Source organism: Chrysochloris asiatica, unplaced genomic scaffold, assembly GCF_000296735.1.
Source record: "Chrysochloris asiatica unplaced genomic scaffold, ChrAsi1.0 scaffold00123, whole genome shotgun sequence".
In the NCBI taxonomy this organism is placed as follows: domain Eukaryota; kingdom Metazoa; phylum Chordata; class Mammalia; order Afrosoricida; family Chrysochloridae; genus Chrysochloris; species Chrysochloris asiatica.
Genome location: NW_006408641.1, coordinates 5215836 through 5233389, shown reverse-complemented (window position 1 = coordinate 5233389; position 17554 = coordinate 5215836). Strand labels below are relative to the sequence as shown.

The window sequence follows — 17554 nt, the reverse complement described above, 5'->3', positions numbered from 1 at the left end:
TAGCGTAGCCCAGAGTCCCTATATATGCACAATAGGCATTCACCAAGAATCCCATGGTAAGTCTTCATTTCTGATTGTTGTGCAGTAGCAGAGGAGAAGTAAAGTTAATGAAAATGAATAGATTCCAAAGTACTATGACACTTAAAACAGATTTAAGTAATCTTTGATACAGTTTTAAAAGTTTAAAAATCAGATCCCAATTTAAATATCTTACTTAAATTCATTACATAGTTAAGTCATTTCTATCATGTGATGTCTTAGTTATCTAATACTGCTATATCCAACATACCACAAGTGGATGGCTTAACAAATGGAAATGTTTTCTCGCAGTTTAGGATAGGTGTTCAAATTCAGAGCACTAGCTCTGGAGAAAGGTCCTCGTTGCATTTCAGCATCTGTACGTCCAGCATTCCTTAAGAGTTCTCTGTGTCTTGGCATCAATCTTCCTCTAGGTCTCGGCTGGGAACCTCTTTTATGGCTAGGGCCATTTGGATATTTGTAACATTCTTGAGCCATACAAAATTATCAACTTAAAAATTAGCCTGCTATGTTTGGTCAAACATTTAATTAATTTGCCTCTAATGTGATGGCTGGAGTCGTGGTGTGGCACTGTAGTATAAGCACTGGACCACAAGGTAGGTTTTAGCTGCAAGGGTCAGTGGTTTAGACTCACCAGCTGCTCCTCAGAAACCCTATACAGGGTTGCTGTGAGTGGGAACCTACTTGACGGACTTAACAACAACAAAAATGTGATGGCTGGAACTGCGATGGCCTTGGCAGGGCCAGACCAAATGATTTCGCCAGCTTTATATGGCCCAAGGCTAGACGTTCCCCACTCCTGCTGTAGATCTAGATGCTTTACAGTGCAGGGACCCGAGGTCCAAAGGATACACTCCATTTCTGGCTCCACTTTGTTGATCGTACTGGGTCCCTGTCTCTCTACTCATTTCTTTCTCATTTTATAACTTGAAAGAGATTGGCTGAAGATAATCTTGTAGCTTGCATTTGACGTTATTAACATTATCTAAGTGAGGATGTACAACACACTGGATAATTACATCAGATGAGCACTGACCACATCAGAGTGTGTCATGGGGTTGATCGTATTATGTTAGATCTCTTTATGGAAGTCATAACTATATCTTAACTGCTAAATCAGTGAGAATCCTGGCCCAGCCAAAATCTTAACTGCTTCAGAACATGTGGCAAACGGAGGGCTAGAGCTGAGAGTGAAGTGCCCAGCTGATATGAACTGAGGAGAGATGTACAAGAATGCCCAAACTTGTAGATAGTACCCATTCAACCTAGCTTCAATGGCTTGATGATCAGAACTCAAATCGAGGAAGATAAAAAATTTTGATCATGGAAACAAGTGTAAATTGCTACAATTTGATGAACTTGACCTATACTTAATGGATGTAGTACCTCAAAATACCAACTAAAAGGGAAAGAGACTTCACATCATATATCAATCCTATCCCTTCTGTGTACAGGGGTGATACGGTTGGGCAACTCAGACATTGGCTACTTAAAATGGGGGTTTGAGGGGCGGGCTATAAAGGTACAAAGTGACTGGCTTACAAGTTTTCAAGAGGGAGTATAGTTTCAGAGTGTGCAGGGGAAGATAGAGTCCCCACTGAAAAGTTTACATCTTGTCTAGATAGGTCTGGTGAAAAGAGCTGGGCATAAGATTCTTATGATTCAGTAGTGAGTAATTGTTATCATGACTAATCGCAACTGTCACAATTGTAAAGGTAGAAGTTTTGTAACAAAACAGGGGGAATAGTTCATCTTACAGTCCAGGAACAGAGGACCTTAGAACCATTAAGGGAGAAGAGCGCTGGCAGAATGTGGGATCCTATCCAGAGAAGCAGCAGCATCAGAGATGGAGACATAGATGAAGACACGGAGAGATAGAGCAGCTGAAGACTCTAGACTCATGGAAAGAGAAAGACGGTGTGCTGGCAGCCAGGTGCTGGTGGTCAGGAGGCAGGCTTACATAATGTGTCCTGTGGTTGTTTAAATGATTATATATTACTGAGGTTTTTTTGCGTACATTTCCCCCCCCCCCAAAAAAAAAAGGAATAGAAGCAAATACTGTTGAATTATGATGCACCGAGGAGATTGTAATCATTGCAATGAAATGATGAGTGTAAAACTGATGTTTTCCCATGTAAATTATTAATCAATTCACAGTAAAAAATACGATAAAAAAAAGAACATGTGGTAGTAACTACTCTTTAATATATCAGACTCAAAGACTTCCTTTTATTTGTTTTGAGATCCGAAAGGGAATTAATTGTCTTCTGTTTTCTTGCCCCTCTTGTTAGTAACATCTGGGCCCAGGATGGGCACAAGAGTTTCTTGTTTTGTTTTGTTTTTTTAAGCCCCTCCTCCATGTCCCCTTTTATTGCCTTTTATTGGGTATTACAGGGTTTACTGTCTCCTCTCAAGATCACCTACTAGTCCTTACTGGGATCATTTGCATTTTTTATTGTTGTGTTTTAATGTTTTATTGTGAATTATGTGATAGTTTACATGGGAGAATGTTAGCTTTACATTCATCCTATCTTATATGGGCACAGAGTTTTGAAAAACCTTGTTCTTATCTGCAAGGAGCTTATAATCTAGTTAACAAGTCTGTAAAGTGAGATATGGGTTAGAAAACAGTGAGGTAATATGCTCTAATCTTCTTTTCCCTCCCCCTCACCCCCACCTGGGTTCATATAACATGTGATGAGTACCCGTGTATTACCAGTGTGTGTCTTGGCCCCCCACCTGTGATGATTAGTAGCTCTCTGAGGACTGGGTCCCTGTTCTTTGAGACTCCGGTGGCACTGTGTATACATGGGGAATCTGATGCAGTGACACAGCCATATCACCTGCTCTTAGATGGTGAGATCATGACATCAGGGGTGCTATGCCTGGTGTTCTCTTAGACAAGGTAGCTTTGGCCAGCTAAACTTTGCCTTTTGTTGTAGGTGGAAACACGTGAAGATGAGGAACAAAATGTCAAGTTGACTGAAATTCTGGAGCTCTTAGTTGCAGCTGGGTATTTCAGGGCCAGAATTAAAGGCTTGTCACCTTTTGACAAGGTATGATGAAACCTCTCTGACTGTTAAGGTAACTTTTGCTAGGAGTACATGATTAGCCAGGGTGGGAAGGAGATTGTTTTTTATTTTCTCCATTTCCATATTCTCCTTTTTTTCCTAATTCAATCATTAGGGAAATGTTTTTAAGTTTTCAATTAAAATAATAATCTCAGTAGGCATGCGTTGGATTCCTTTTCTGTACAGGGACCTTTCAAAAGACATAGTTCTTCCTTTCAAGGAAGTGACAGTTTTGGTGAGGAGATAAATTCATTTTAAATGAGTTAATAAGAGCTATGAATCAGGCAACAGGTTTGGTGTCATCTTATAAACACAGACAGTGGTCCGATATTCTGTGGATAATAAATGAATGCTCAGTTTGAATGAGGGAAAAATCATAATAAGATGAAGTCTTTCAACTCAGTAGAACCTTAAACGGTCATTATGCACAGGCATTTTAGTAGGTGCTGAGGACACAGAGGTAGGCAGAGGCGAGGCCCTGTCCTCCAAGAGCACTGCATTTGCAGAGTAGACAAGAACAAACCAATAGGTATGGAATAAATAGCACACTGTCATGGGTGCTCCTACAGCTGGATAGAGAGGAAGCATGGGAATCAGGATGGGCGGCAAAGCTGCCTGGTGGAAGAAAATACTGAGTGCTCTTGGGTCATAGTCTCGACTGCACATAGAGTCACCCTGGATTGTTGTATACAATATAGATGTCCAGGCCTCACCCATTGAAATTCTGGTTACTTAGATTTGGACTTGGACCCTGGAATCTGCATTTTATTAGCTTCTGATAGGATCCTAAATTGCAGCCAGCATAAGATTGACTGTTGATTTTTTATGATGCCAAGCTGTGTCTGGAAAGGACTTTGTTTCAAAATGCTTTCTAAGCCTCATTTGCATCTCAGAGAAATCCTGTGAAATGAGTAGACTAGGGTTCTCATCTCCCTTAAGTAGATGAAAAAAAACTAAGATGTGTGGAAATTGAGTAATGAGTTTCAAAATGTTGGCTATTATATGTTTTGTTGACCACATGTCTGGTCAATAGAACGTATAATTCCACTGGAATCTGTCACTGGCCTGAAACTGGTTGAAGATGTCTCTCAGCTGAGAATGGAATGTTTCTGTGTCTCCTTCACTGAAAAGAGGATCTCAATATGGCATGTCTTTTTAATAACAATACCCAGGGACTTGAGTACTCAAATGTGTAAGGTAAACCCGTTACCATTGGGCTGATTCAGACTCACAGTGGCCCTATAGAGTTTCCAAGGCTGTAACCTTTACGGCATCAGACTGCCTCATCTTTTTCCTCTTGAACAGGTTGGGTTTAAAACCATCAGCTTACCAATTAGCAGTTGAAAGCTTTGGCCACTGTCCCAATAGGATTCCTTCATGTGGTTTGGGAAGAGGCAAAGAAGAAGTATATATATGTATATATGAATTATCATACTACAGTTAGGCTCTAGGTCAGCCAGAATAATTCCTTCTTTATAGTGGTGCCGTAGAGTAAACACTGGACTGCTCACTGCAGAATTGATGGTTCAAACCCACCATTTACTCCTTGAAAATCCTTTACAAAATTGTTGTGAATCGGAACCAACAGCAACCTTGGACAAAATGTCTAGCCTCCTGAGCTTATCTCTTCATCCTTAAATGGGAATAACATTGCGTACCTTTTAATCTTCCTGACAGGTTCAGCTATCAAATAATGGTATGTCATATGTTGCTTAGTTTCCTTTCCTCACTTACCTTAGCATTCATAAGGGCACAGGGAAAATACTGAATAAACCATTGCTTATTTCTAGAGGGATTTTTTAGAAAGTGATACTTTTTCTCTGCACTGTACAATACAGTAGCTATTTGAATTAGTTGGAATCATGTTAACTTAGAAGTTAGTTTCAAGGAGCTCTGGTAGCGAAGTGGTTATGAATTGGGCTATGAACCACAAGGTTAGCAGTTCGAAACTACCAACTGTGCTCCGTGGGAGAGAGATGAGGCTTTCTGATCCCATTAAGATTTACAGCCTCAGAAACCTTGTACAGGTTTGCTATGAGTCGGAACCAACTCCATGGCATATAACCAACCAACAAGTAAGTTTCACTGCCACACTTAATACATTTCAAGAGCTCAGTAGCCACGTGTGGCTAGTAGCTTCCTGTATTGGGCAGAGAGGATATAAAAAGTTCCCATTGTGAAAAATCATACTGGACTGCTCTAGTTTAGGTAAATTGTAGTTGGTGGGGTAAGGAGAATACATTCTCATTGTTCTTAAGAACACATAATTTTGTATGTGTACTGAGTTTGAAAATTTGTTTATAACTTATCTGCCTTCGCTTCTTCCTTTTTCCCAGAACATCTGTGTTCTTTGTGTCTTGCAGGTGGTGGGGGGAATGACTTGGTGCATCACCACTTGCAACTTCGACGTAGACGTTGATTTACTCTTTCAGGAAAACTCTACAATAGGTCAAAAAATGTAAGTTCCTGGGGTTTGCCACAGAGGAGACTAGAGGGGGAGAAGTGAGCTAACTCTTGATTGTTTACTAGGTGCCAAAAGTTGTGCTAGATGCTTTACATATGTCATTTTAAGTTTTCTAATAATAGGTATCATTCCTGTTTCACAGATAAGGAAACTGAAGCTAAAGGCCTCCAAGGTCACATAACTAACATATAAGAGTCATTTAATGGTCAGATAAATTCCTCAGACTTTTTCTTTATCCAAGTTCCTATGACTATGCAGTGTAGTTTGCCTCTTTCCAAAGAGTGAATGAGAGTGGAAGTTGAATAGGGAAGGAAAGGAGGGCCTTTTTCTTCCTGTTGCCTCTGTGCCATCAAGATGGCAGATAGTCACCTCTCTAAAAATTTGACCAGAAAATGCCTTGCCCCTGCCTCCCATAGCTTTGGGATTACCAAGGGTGTGACCTTGGACAAGCTGTTCCCTTCCAAGGCCTTAATTTCTTTATCTGTAGAAGGAGGGATTTGTGATCTTGGATCTGCATGATGATGCCACTTGTTTTATTTTTCTGAGTCTTACGCTTCCCCAGGAAGTCCTGGTGTGCTGTGGGCTAATGCGTCAAACTGCAAAGTCATTTGAACTGCAAGGTTGGTGGTTCAAGCTCACTAGCTGCTCCTTGGAAACCCTATACAGGGTCACTATGGGTTGGAATTGATGACACTTAACAACAACAACCCTCCCCCAAGGAGGGGAAAGAACAAACACTTTCAAAGAGTTAATATTGGTTTATAAGTATGCATATGAAGCAGTAAGATAATTCCTTGCAAAATGGCAGACAGTTACAGCAAAGGGGAAAAGTGGGAACAGATTTAGGGAGGGGAATCATGCCTGAGGGGCATACTTGTCTATGGAGAGCCCTGTGGACTGTTTTCTCCACATACCCAGCTGGGGCTTGTTTTCCTTCCTGAGCTTTTTTGCCTGAGAGTTCCGTGACTTTCTATTCCCCACTTTTAAAGACCTGTTGTGAGGATCCTATGCTCAGATGTCCATAAATGAGATTTTAGGCTCATAATTAAATTCAACAACAACAAAAATTTACTAGGAACTTGTGTTCAGAGTCCTTACATATTTACTGTTTCCCCTTCACAGTAGTGTTCAATTAGGACAGAGATAGGTCTCATTTTAGGATGGGATCTTGGACCACAGCAGTCCTTTTGTGCTGCCGTAGAATAAGCACTGGACAGCTAACTGCAAGGTCAGCAGTTCCAACCCACCAGCTGTGCCTTGTTGTCAAGTGCAATCGAGTCCATTCCGACTCATAACGAACAACCCTATGCACAACAGAATGAAACATTACCTGGTCCTGTGTCATCCTATTGCCCTGTAACAATCATTGTTACACTTGAGTTCATTGCTGCTGCCACTGTGCCAATCCACCTCACTGAGCAGCTTCCTCATTTTTTATGACCCTTCATTTTACCTAACCTGATGTCCTTCTTCAGAAACTGGTTCCTCCTGATAATATGTCCAAACTATGAGAGACGAAGTCTCACCATTCTGACTTCTTAGGAGCATTCTAGCTGTACTTCTAACACAGATTTGTTTGTTCTTCTGGCATTTCATGGTACTTTAAATATTCTTCTCCAACACCATAACTCACATACACCAATTCTTCTACGATCTTCTTTATTCATTGTCCAACTTTGACATGAGACTCTTGAAAATACCATAGCTTGGTATTAGTTCTCAAACAGACATCTTTGCTCTTAAAACATTTTAAAGAGGTCTTGTGCACTAGATTTTCATAATTCAGCCTGTCATTTGGTTTCTCGATTGCTGCTTACATGAGTGTTGATAGTGGGACCAAGCAAAATGAAGTCTTTTTCAACTTCCATCTTTTCTCCATTTATCATGAGGTTAGGTTTTGGTTCAGTTGTAAGAAGTTTTGTTTTCTATACTTGGAGGTGCAGCACATACTGAAGGCTGTGGTCTTTGCTCTTCATCAGTATTTTAAAACCTCTTCAATTTCATCAAGCCAAGTTATATCATGTACATATCATAGGTTTGTTAATGAGCCTTCCTCCAATTCTGATGCCACATTCTTCATATCCAGCTTCTCAGATTATTTTCCCAATTTACAGGTTGAGTAAATATGGTGAAAAAATGCAACTCTGACACACATCTTTCCTGGTGCTATTTATAACGTTTTAATATACAACATTTCTGAATGTTTATGAATAGCAGTGGAATACCATCAAATTGCGGAAGAGGGCCAACACATGCCTGTCTTCCCCTCACAAGTCATTGATGTTAAGGGACTAGACATGGGAGTGTGATGGTAGTCAAAATAAGAAATAAAGCTTATCAAAGAGAAACGTTGCCAAATGGGTTTGCTAATTCTTTTCTACCAAACTGTTCCAGTCCCAGGCAGGACAGCCTCCATGCCAGTCAGAGAAGATGCCTGTGTCTGGAAGTCAGGCTGCTCAGAAAGGAGGATCTTCCTCTTGGACTTTTTGGATTAAATCTTGGATTCTCTCCTCCCCATTCTTGGGGAAGGAAAAGGCAGAAAGTGTTGTCTCATAAGCTTCTCTCCTTAAAAGTGCATGTTCCCTTACTTCTGTGAATGTGTGCAGTGCACTATAAGTCTTTTTCTCCGAATGTATCAGCTTGATGTTTCATCTTAAGATCGGCAGGCATGAGGTGTAACTATTTCCCTTAGCAGTGTTACCCTTGGTCTTTTGATGTTACTTTTCAGATGTTAAAAGCCCAGTGCTCAGAGGAGACAGTTTTTTGGGTGGGTATATAGACTTTGTTTTGCCCCTACTAAGACTAAGGAGCTCTGGTAGCGTAGTGGTTACGAATCGGGTTGTGAACCGCAAGGTCAGCAGTTGGAAACTACCAGCGGTTCCATGGGAGAACGATGAGGCGTTCTGCTCCCGTAAAGATTTACAGCCTCGAAAACCCTGTGCAGGGTCGCTATGAGTCGGAACCGACTCCACGGCACTTAACAACAACAACAACAAGAAGACTAGTGATGAAGCCTATTTAGGGGCATAAGCACTAGACCATAAGGTTGGTTTGCACCACAAGATCGGCAGTTCAGACTCACTAGCTACTCTTAAGAAACCCTATATAGGGTCACTATGAGTTGGAACCAACTTGACGGCATTTAACAACAAGAAGCCTAAGGATGAAACCTACTAAGGGTCAGACAGCTGAGACAATAATAGCTTTTACTCAGATCTGAGTTAGACATTTGTCTGAAAGGTGGTGTTGGTCTTTCTGATGGTAGTGGTTAGTTCATTACCCTCGAGTTGCTTCTTGCTCATGGCACCCTGTGTGTGAAAGGTCAAACTGCTCCATAGAGTTTTCAAGGCTGGGACCTTTCAGAAGTAGATTGCCAGGCTTGTCTTCTCAGGCACCTGTAAATGGGTTCAGACTGTCGACTTTTTGGCAGGTAGTTATGTGCTTATTTGTTTGCACCACCCGAGGACTCCTTTCTCCAGAGTAGGATTACTGAACTCCAGAAAGAGAGGTGGACCAGATTTGTTTCAATAAGGAACAGTTTTGGTAGATTCAAAACTTGACTGTATTCATTTCTCTCACTATGAGAGACCTCACAAGGTAAATGATAGACAATATTCACAAGTTAAGGCAAGACTGTGCATGGCTCCAACAAGGTCCCCCTTAGGGCATAGGTTTTAGGAGCCTTGGCAGCAGCTTCAGTATAGAAGTTAACTGGAGAATGATCTTCTGCAATACCCTACCCAGTTGTACAGCATATGGTAGTCAAGGTCATCTGTGGTTGCTCACCCAACAGAACCCATATGACTTCCTCCTAAGATCCATGTGGCCCCTTATTCACCAATTAGAAAAGTGTCTTGTACTTATAAACTAGGATGTAGCATAAATTGCCCTTATTTCTTTTTTCTCCTCAAGTCCATTTCTTGTGGTGATTCCTCAAGGTTCCCAGTCTGCTGATCACAGCTTTGGGGTTTAGCAGACCTATTAAATAATACATCTCTTTTCTCCACTTGAATCTGATCCTATTAAGATATAAAAAACAGGAACCAGATAGATGGAGACCAAATATCAGCTGATATGGGGAGGAGGCTTAAGTCTGCAGTGAAATATTTGCATGTAAGTTCTTCCATCACTCCTGCTATAAAACTATCCCACCTAATCCCAGGCTGAGCTGAAAAAAATGATGCCTGTCACTTGACCTAGAAGTGTGTTCTGGGGTCTCAAGGAGCCCAGCTTCTCCTCCTCCTCCCACACCCAGCGTTTCGCAGGAGGACCAAGGTAAAGTGCTAGAGAGGAGTCAGAGTGTGGCTCTTGAGAAGCAAAACTTTTCTCCTCTCTGAAAATAAGAGTGAGTATGTGTGTTACCTAAAATCTAGGATTGGTTTTAGACTACCAAAACAAAAACAAAAAACAACACATATAAAACAGCAAAAATGGAAAACCACAAAAATATTTTTTTTCAATGGATTTGTACCTAAATGAGAAAATGTACAGAGAAGGTTGCATGTTCTTTCAGGATGTACTCATCACAATCTCTGTGAGCCTCATTCTGGTGGTCAGAAATGTACTGCAGTTGTTTGTGCCTGTCTCCTCTACTACCTTGTGAGCATCAGGAATTAATGGACTATGACTTAATTGTCTTAATATTCTGGGCACGTATTTGTTACATGAGTAATATTTAGAGTGATTTTTTTTCAATGTTTAACTTAATGGTTACCAGAATTTTGAGAAAAATTAGGTCATTAAACTGAAATAATTTGGGCACTGATGGCTTTTTATTATTTTGCCATGTAGGGATGTTGAAAAAAATAATAAATAGCGCCTGGTTCTGAAAGTTAAGCACTGGACTGTGAACCACATGGTCAGTGGTTCAAGCCCACCAGCTACTCCATGGGAGTAAGATGAGACTGTGCTCCTCCAAAGACTTACAGCTTCAGAAATCCTATACATAGTCACTATGATCAGAACTGACTTTTGATGGCTCTCAACAACAACAGCCCCTCTAATGTAATGAACCCTGGTGGTGCAGTGCTTAAGTGCTCACTGCTAACTGAAAGATTGGTGGTTAGAATCCACCAACCTTTCTGCAGGAGAAAGATGTAGCAGTTTGCATCCATGAATATTACAGCTTTGGAAAGCTTATAGGGCAGCTTTACTATTCTACAGGGTCTTAGGAGTCAGAATCAAGTTGATGACAGTTGGTTATTTTAATGTCACCATTACTTCATAAGGAAACAATATTTTAATATAAAAAAGGAAGAACATAATTTTAGTGTGGAGAGACACTGCTGATGGGATTGTAAAATAGTACAGCCTGTGTGGAAGATGGTATGACATTGCTTTAAAAAGTTAGAAATAGAATACCATATGATCTAACAATCCTAATGCAAGATATATATTCTCGAGAACTAAAAGCCGTGGCACGAATAGATCTATGCACAGTCATGTTCATTGCAGAACTATTCACAAAAGCAAAAAGAAGGAAACAAATGTTCATCAACGGAAGAGTGGCTAAACAAACCATGGTACATACACACAATGGAATACTACGTAACGATGAATCTTTGATAATATGGATGAACCTGGAGGGACATACTGAGTGAAATTAGTCAATCACAAAAGGACAAATAGTGAATGAGACCACTACTATAAAAAGTCAAGAATAGCGTTCACAAAACAAAACAAAAAAACATTATTTGATGCTTAGTGCAGGTGGGAGGAAAAGCAAAGGTAAATCAATAATTAGGGCATAGACTCTCCTATATTGGGCATGTTGTCAGGAGGAACCACTCCCTGGAGAAGGACATCATTCTTGGTCAGCAAAAAAGAGGAAGGCCCCCAACGAGATGGATTGACACAGTGGCAGCAGCAGTGGGCTCAGACATAGCAAGTGTGAGGATGGTGCAGGACTGGGCAGTGTTTTGTTGTTGTTGTTGTGGTGGTGGTGGTGGTGGTGGTGGTGCATGGGGTTGCGCTTAGTAGAAACCAACTCGATGAAACCGAACAACAGAGGGTAGACAAATACTAACTTGGGTGGAAGGGAACTCAAATAAATAGATAAAAATCTTGCTACAAAACAAAAGAAAATAGAAATCAACATTAGTATAAAGAAACTAGAAATGTGAAATAAAAGCCACAGAATTTTAGAATGAAGAATGTACTAGTTGTGTGGCCTTACTCATAACCATCTAACTTGTGCTTGTTTGTCTCATTTTGTAGTTAGCTAGGAGAAACCTACTCATGATCTGGAGCTCGCTTGGCATTGAGACGTCCCATTTCTTCTGGGATGCTGCCCAGACTTCAAAGTTGTCTTAACTTCTACTTAGTGTTTTCTCATCCTTTGCTTTCTTGCTGTTTTTTTTTTAACAGAGCTCTCTCAGAAAAAATTGTCTCAGTTCTGCCAAGGATGAAATGTCCACACCAGCTGGAGCCCCACCAGATCCAAGGCATGGACTTTATTCACATATTTCCTGTTGTTCAGGTGAGTCTTTTATGTGGTATGTTGTCCTCTGGCTCTCTGATTCCTCTACAGTCCCTTATCCCTGCATCCTGTATATGGTGGCGTTTGGTGGCGGCAGATCATGAGGATTTTTCCTGATGCATCCTTGAAAGGTTATGTTCTGTAATTCAGAGACTTGTGCTCTGCAGCCCTCTGTACTCGGTGTAGTTCTTTTTGTGTGTCAGCTTCCCCTCTAGGCACTTTGAGATGAGGAACAAAGCAACTCACCTTTGTTGGCTGCTGTGTGAAGGATACTTAATATCGACTACTTATCTCATCCTAAAAGGGTTCTTTGAAGCATGGAATTCCAAAAAGTGAGACCTAGAGAAACTATCAGTCATTTGCTTAAGGGCGGAGATTTAGTGAGTGAAGGAGCTGAGATGCCAGTCTAAACTCCCAATCTTCAGACCTTAGGCTTTCCCATCTTCTATCTGTGCAGCCACCAGCAGAGGGATGAGCAATTCTTGTTGGAAAAGTGGTCGGACTGTATGTTAAGATTTCTATAGTATAGGGCTTAAGGCTGTGCATTTTAGTAAGTGTTTTTTAAGTGTTAAGTGTTTGTTTTCAGAGTCTCTAAACCTAAACCATCAGATTGATTGTAGGAACCTTACTTGAGTGTCATGAAATTTATAAATTTGAGGCTAAGACTTAAGTTTAGATTTTGGTTTGTGTGTTTGTTAAACTTTCTTTCTGATTCAGGTCATTGTACCTGATTTTTGTGTATGCATGTGTGTGAAAATGAGTAGAGGTCCTGTGTTGATAATTACTAAAATTTCCAACACTATCATGCAGTAAAATTGTTACCCTTCTCCCTAAATCCTGGATTTCTATGGAGTGTGGCTTCCTTAGCCCTAAAGAATTTTGGGGGTCAGAAACTTTAGGCTTGAGAAGAGGATGCATGGGAAGAGTGATCTTTAGTCACTTTGGACATTTTGAGTGCCTATGAATGTTCTACATTGTGAGTAGAATACTAGAAGGGTTTCTGTGTAAAGTTATATGTGGCCTAGACTAATGGGTACCAGCTTTCTAAATTTCACAGACCTATAAAATTTAAAGCAGCTAGAGTGTGACTGATCTAGGGTTGCTACCTCTGTTTTGCCCTCTCAGGAAAGACTCCTCTTGAACTTGACTCTGCATTGCTAAGGAGTTACAAAACTCTTTAGCTGTATTGGTAAGTGTCTTGAGGCACTCCATACTGCCAGTAAGCCTCAGCCCAAAAACTCAGCTCTTTTCATGGGCTAGCAAGCCTACTATGCAGTTTTGCAGCAATCTTCTGACTATGCTGATTTATCTCAAGAAAATGACTCACAGAGTTGTAGAGACTGGCAAGTCCCAAATCCACGGGTCAGATGTCAGGCTGGAGGCTTCTACTGGGTCAGGTAGCTGCAAGGGCGGACAAACCCAAAATGAGCGGACTGATTGCAGAGGTGAATGAATACAAGGTCAGCAGGTAAGATGGCAGGTTGCTGACTCACAGCCTAACAGCTCCCAGGGTTGGCAGGCTACTAGCTCAAGTCCAAAGATCCAGAGGTCAGGTGACAAGCCAGATGCAGGATGCAGAAACAAGCAATAAGTGAGAGCATTCTGCTAGCGTGTCCACATATACTGGAAGCAGGCCACACCTCTGAAGAAAACGCTTTTCAGTTGATGAACTGCTCATGACATCTCATCTTAGGGGATGCCACACCACTGAGATCATGGACCAGCCAATTTGACACACAGTCTTACCCTGCCAATCTCTAGGATCAGCTCATTTACACCTAATTATTGTTGTGATGTGCCAACTCATAGCAGTCTTGTGTAGGGTTTCCACGGAGTGGCTGGTGGTTTGAACCGTATCCTACAGTGCCATATCAGGAATGGCAAAAATCCCCTGGTTATGCTTCCAAACACCTTGTACTAGCACACTGTCCAGTCCACTGTGATAGGGGTATTTACAGAGTCTTACCCAATCATTTTGGGAATATGGTGGTTCTGTAGGTTGAGTGTTGGATTGCAAACCTTAAGGTCACCAGTGTGGGTACATCAGCAGCTCTGCAGGAGACAAAAGAGGTTTGCTGCTCTCATAAAGATTTACAGCCTTGGAAGCCCTCTACAGGATCACGATAGGTCTTCTGCAGGTGATGATGTGTGGGTATGAGTGTGTATGCACACAGTTAATGAACTGTGAGTTATGTAGTACTGCAATAACAGAAATAACCACAGTTAGATGGCTTTAACAAATCAGAAATTCATCCTCACAGTTTAGGAGGCTGGAAGTCCAGCTTCAAAGTGGAGAAGGCCTTGTCTCTCACCTCTGGGAAAAGTCCTTCTCTCCTTTCAGCATGTGTAGGCTCAGCATTCCTTGGAGATCTCATACATGTTGGCATCTGTCTTCCCCTGGGTCTAGGAGCTTCACAGTGCAGGAACCCCGGGTCTGAAGGACACACTGCACTCCCAGCTCTTCCTCTGTCTTGGTTGTAGTAGGTTCCTCTTCTCTGTGTTCATTTCTTTCTCTGTTTATATCACAAAAGAGATTGACTCAAATACAGCCTCATCTTGTACATTGCATCAGATGTCATTAACATCGTAGACGTGACAATTTACATCATATCAGAGCTGATCACATCAGATCACATGGAGGTGGTAACTACATCCTAACTGCCAGTCCACTGAGAATACTGGTCCTGCGAAGTTGACATAAAACCTTAACTCTCACAAATTGCTTTCAGTTTAGATTTACATAGGGACACATGAGAAGCAGCTCTGTGTATTATCCCAGTAGAACCAAGAAATACTTAATACTTAATGTTTGTCTGGTGATGTGGAAGATCCTCAAAGTTGTAACTACCAGTCCTGGGGCTTGCTAGCTGTATATAAAATGAACAAATTACAAATCTCTCTGCACTTCTGGTTCTGTAAAACATGGCCAGAGGTATGATGTTGCAAGACTTCAGGGAGTCCTGGTGTGGCATTGTAGGATAAGCACTCAACTGCAAGGTTGGTTTGAACCACAAGGTCAACGGTTCGAACTCTCCAGCTGCTCTGCGGAAACCCCATACAGGGTAGCTATGAGTCAGAATCGACTCAACGGCACTTAAAAATGGTAATCTAATAACTAGAGCTATGGAGTCAGTACAGACTGTTCTCAAACCTAGATACTTTGGGGCTTTTTTCTTTTTCATCTATCAAATACAATGTTATACTAGCTGTCTTTCCTTTCTCTGGTCTTTGCAAACAGTGCAGGAAAAAGATGTGCATTCAGATGGGCCGCTGCTTCTAGTGGTGGTAAGGAATAGCTATGTTTGTGTTGTGCTTCAGTTGTTTGCAAAGCATTCTTTTGTTGGTAAGTGCCATCGAGTTGGTTCCAATCCATAGCGAGACCCTTAGAGGGTTTTTAGGACAGGTGGTGAGCTTGTGGTTCAAACTGACTTTGCAGTCCAGCGCATTAGCCCACAGTGCCACACCAGGAGTCCACAAGGCACTCTAGTACTTGTGATTTCAGTTGTCTCTACAGTAGCTCTGTGAAGAGGGTAGAATTGATATTCTTACCTCCACTTTCCCGAGAGGGGAACTGAGGCCCAAGGCTGTGAAGTTCCTGCGGAACTACTCAGTGTCAGAGTCTGCTGGACCTTTGCACCGCTACACCTTTGATACCTGGGTGCTTTGCCCATAAGACAGACTGTTGGTAATTTCTTGTCACCTGGTCAGTCGAGCACAGTGATTTGGGTTCATGAGTTGTACCATCACTGAGTTGGCCTTCATTGCAGTGGGATTTCATCACAATCAGCTCATGTTTTGCAACTTTCCTCCCCAGTGGCTGGTGAAGCGAGCCATAGAAACAAAAGAAGAGATGGGTGACTATATCCGCTCTTACTCCATATCCCAGTTCCAGAAAACCTACAGTCTCCCAGAGGTCAGTATTCTGCTTTTCTTTTTGTGTTCAACTGAGAACATGCGTGCACACCTAGCACCTCCGGAGGGGAGGGAACTCAGGTTCCAGAGGGGATGCCTCCTTCCTGGCATGGTGGCCCTGCCCCCGCTTGGCCTTACCCAAGTATTGAAACTGGGCTGTTTCATGCACTTCAGCTGCCTCTTTAAATAGGCACTGAGGTCAAAGCACTACAAATTTGTCCTTTTGTGTCTTTTATTTTTTTAAATAATATTCTTTTTGGAAAATAACGTTTTTTTCCTTTGCAATTGTAAAACATAATACACTAATTATATAAAATGTGGAAAATACAAAGGCATACAAAGAAGAAGAATCAGCCATACGCTGATCACTGACCAAACTCTATTAAAGTTCTAGTGTATTTCCTTCATAGTTTTGAGAGTATTTTTCCCATGGTTGTGTTTTTCTTTTCCACTTATTCTTTCATTGAGCAGGGATTGAGGGCAGATTTTCGGTGACTTATTTTGTTGAAAAGCAGCCCTTCAGGTGAGTAAGTGGAGAGACTTGGGACCATAGTGTGAGTGGTTCAGGTCTATGGCTCTGATTCCCTGAGTGTGAAGCACAGGGAACACCTACATTTGCACGTCTGTGTTCCACCTCGAGTACTCCCTGCCTACTTCTCGGCATGCCTTGCTCCTGGACATGTTCTCTCAGGTTTTTCACAAAGCGTAGATTGTAGCTGCCAGCATCACTCTTCTCGTTGTTGTTAAGTGCCATCTAGTCAGTTCTGATTCAGTGACCCTGTATAGGGTTTCTGAGGAGCAGCTGGTGGGTTTGAACTTCCAAATTTAAGATTAGCAGTCCAGTGCTCATCCTCAGCACCATTCTAGGACTTCTCTACTCACTGTTGGGTTTCTGAAAATAATTGCTAAAATTATTACTGAGCATATATTCTACAGAATTCTAATTAAGTGGGGTGGGAAACTATTTTAGGTGAACAAAGTGCTCTGTGATTAATTAAGTTTGGGTAGTACCAGTTAAACAGAGTGAAACTGATTTCTTTCTCACAGGATTACTCTGGACTTTAACGTGTCCAGACACACTCTGAATCTCAGGTTGGCATGTACTCTGGCCTTTGTTCTGACTTTGTTCAATCATGAAACCCTTTTTTCTAGAAACACTTTATTGGAAACACTACTCTGACATTAAATTTTGGTACTTGATCTAGAACTTTTAGTTATTTGCAAGACCAAGAGTATAAATCTGTGTAGTCCTGTAATACTATTTGAGGCACCAACAACTTAGGACTTTGCTGTGGTAATGATTACATCAACAATAGTAATAACTAGTAACTATCAAATATTTGGAGTCCCTAGGAGGTGCAAACAGCTAAGTGCCACCAGCTAATTAAAAGGTTAATGTACTTCGGAAGATAGGCCTAGTTGTCTGGTTTTGTAGAGTCACAGCCTGGGAAACCCCTTAGAGCACTTTTCCACACACATGGAGTAGCCGTGAGTCAGATTGATTCAATGGCAATTAATAACAATATCAAATACTTAACATGTGCTAATCACAGTGTATTAACAAAAGGCAAACTCACTGCCATTGAATCG

The 17554-nt window shown here is 41.4% G+C and overlaps 1 protein-coding gene across 1 annotated transcript in view; it reads left to right on the top strand.

Moving 5' to 3' along the window:
• The window catches only part of CCDC93 (coiled-coil domain containing 93), a 105039-nt gene that overhangs the window by 9899 nt on the left and 77586 nt on the right, over positions 1-17554 (top strand). Inside the window, exons 2-5 of the mRNA XM_006868740.1 lie at positions 2982-3095; positions 5474-5568; positions 11941-12052; positions 15867-15965. Of these exons, the coding sequence (XP_006868802.1) occupies positions 2982-3095; positions 5474-5568; positions 11941-12052; positions 15867-15965 (420 nt within the window). The remainder of the gene's footprint in view (positions 1-2981; positions 3096-5473; positions 5569-11940; positions 12053-15866; positions 15966-17554) is intronic.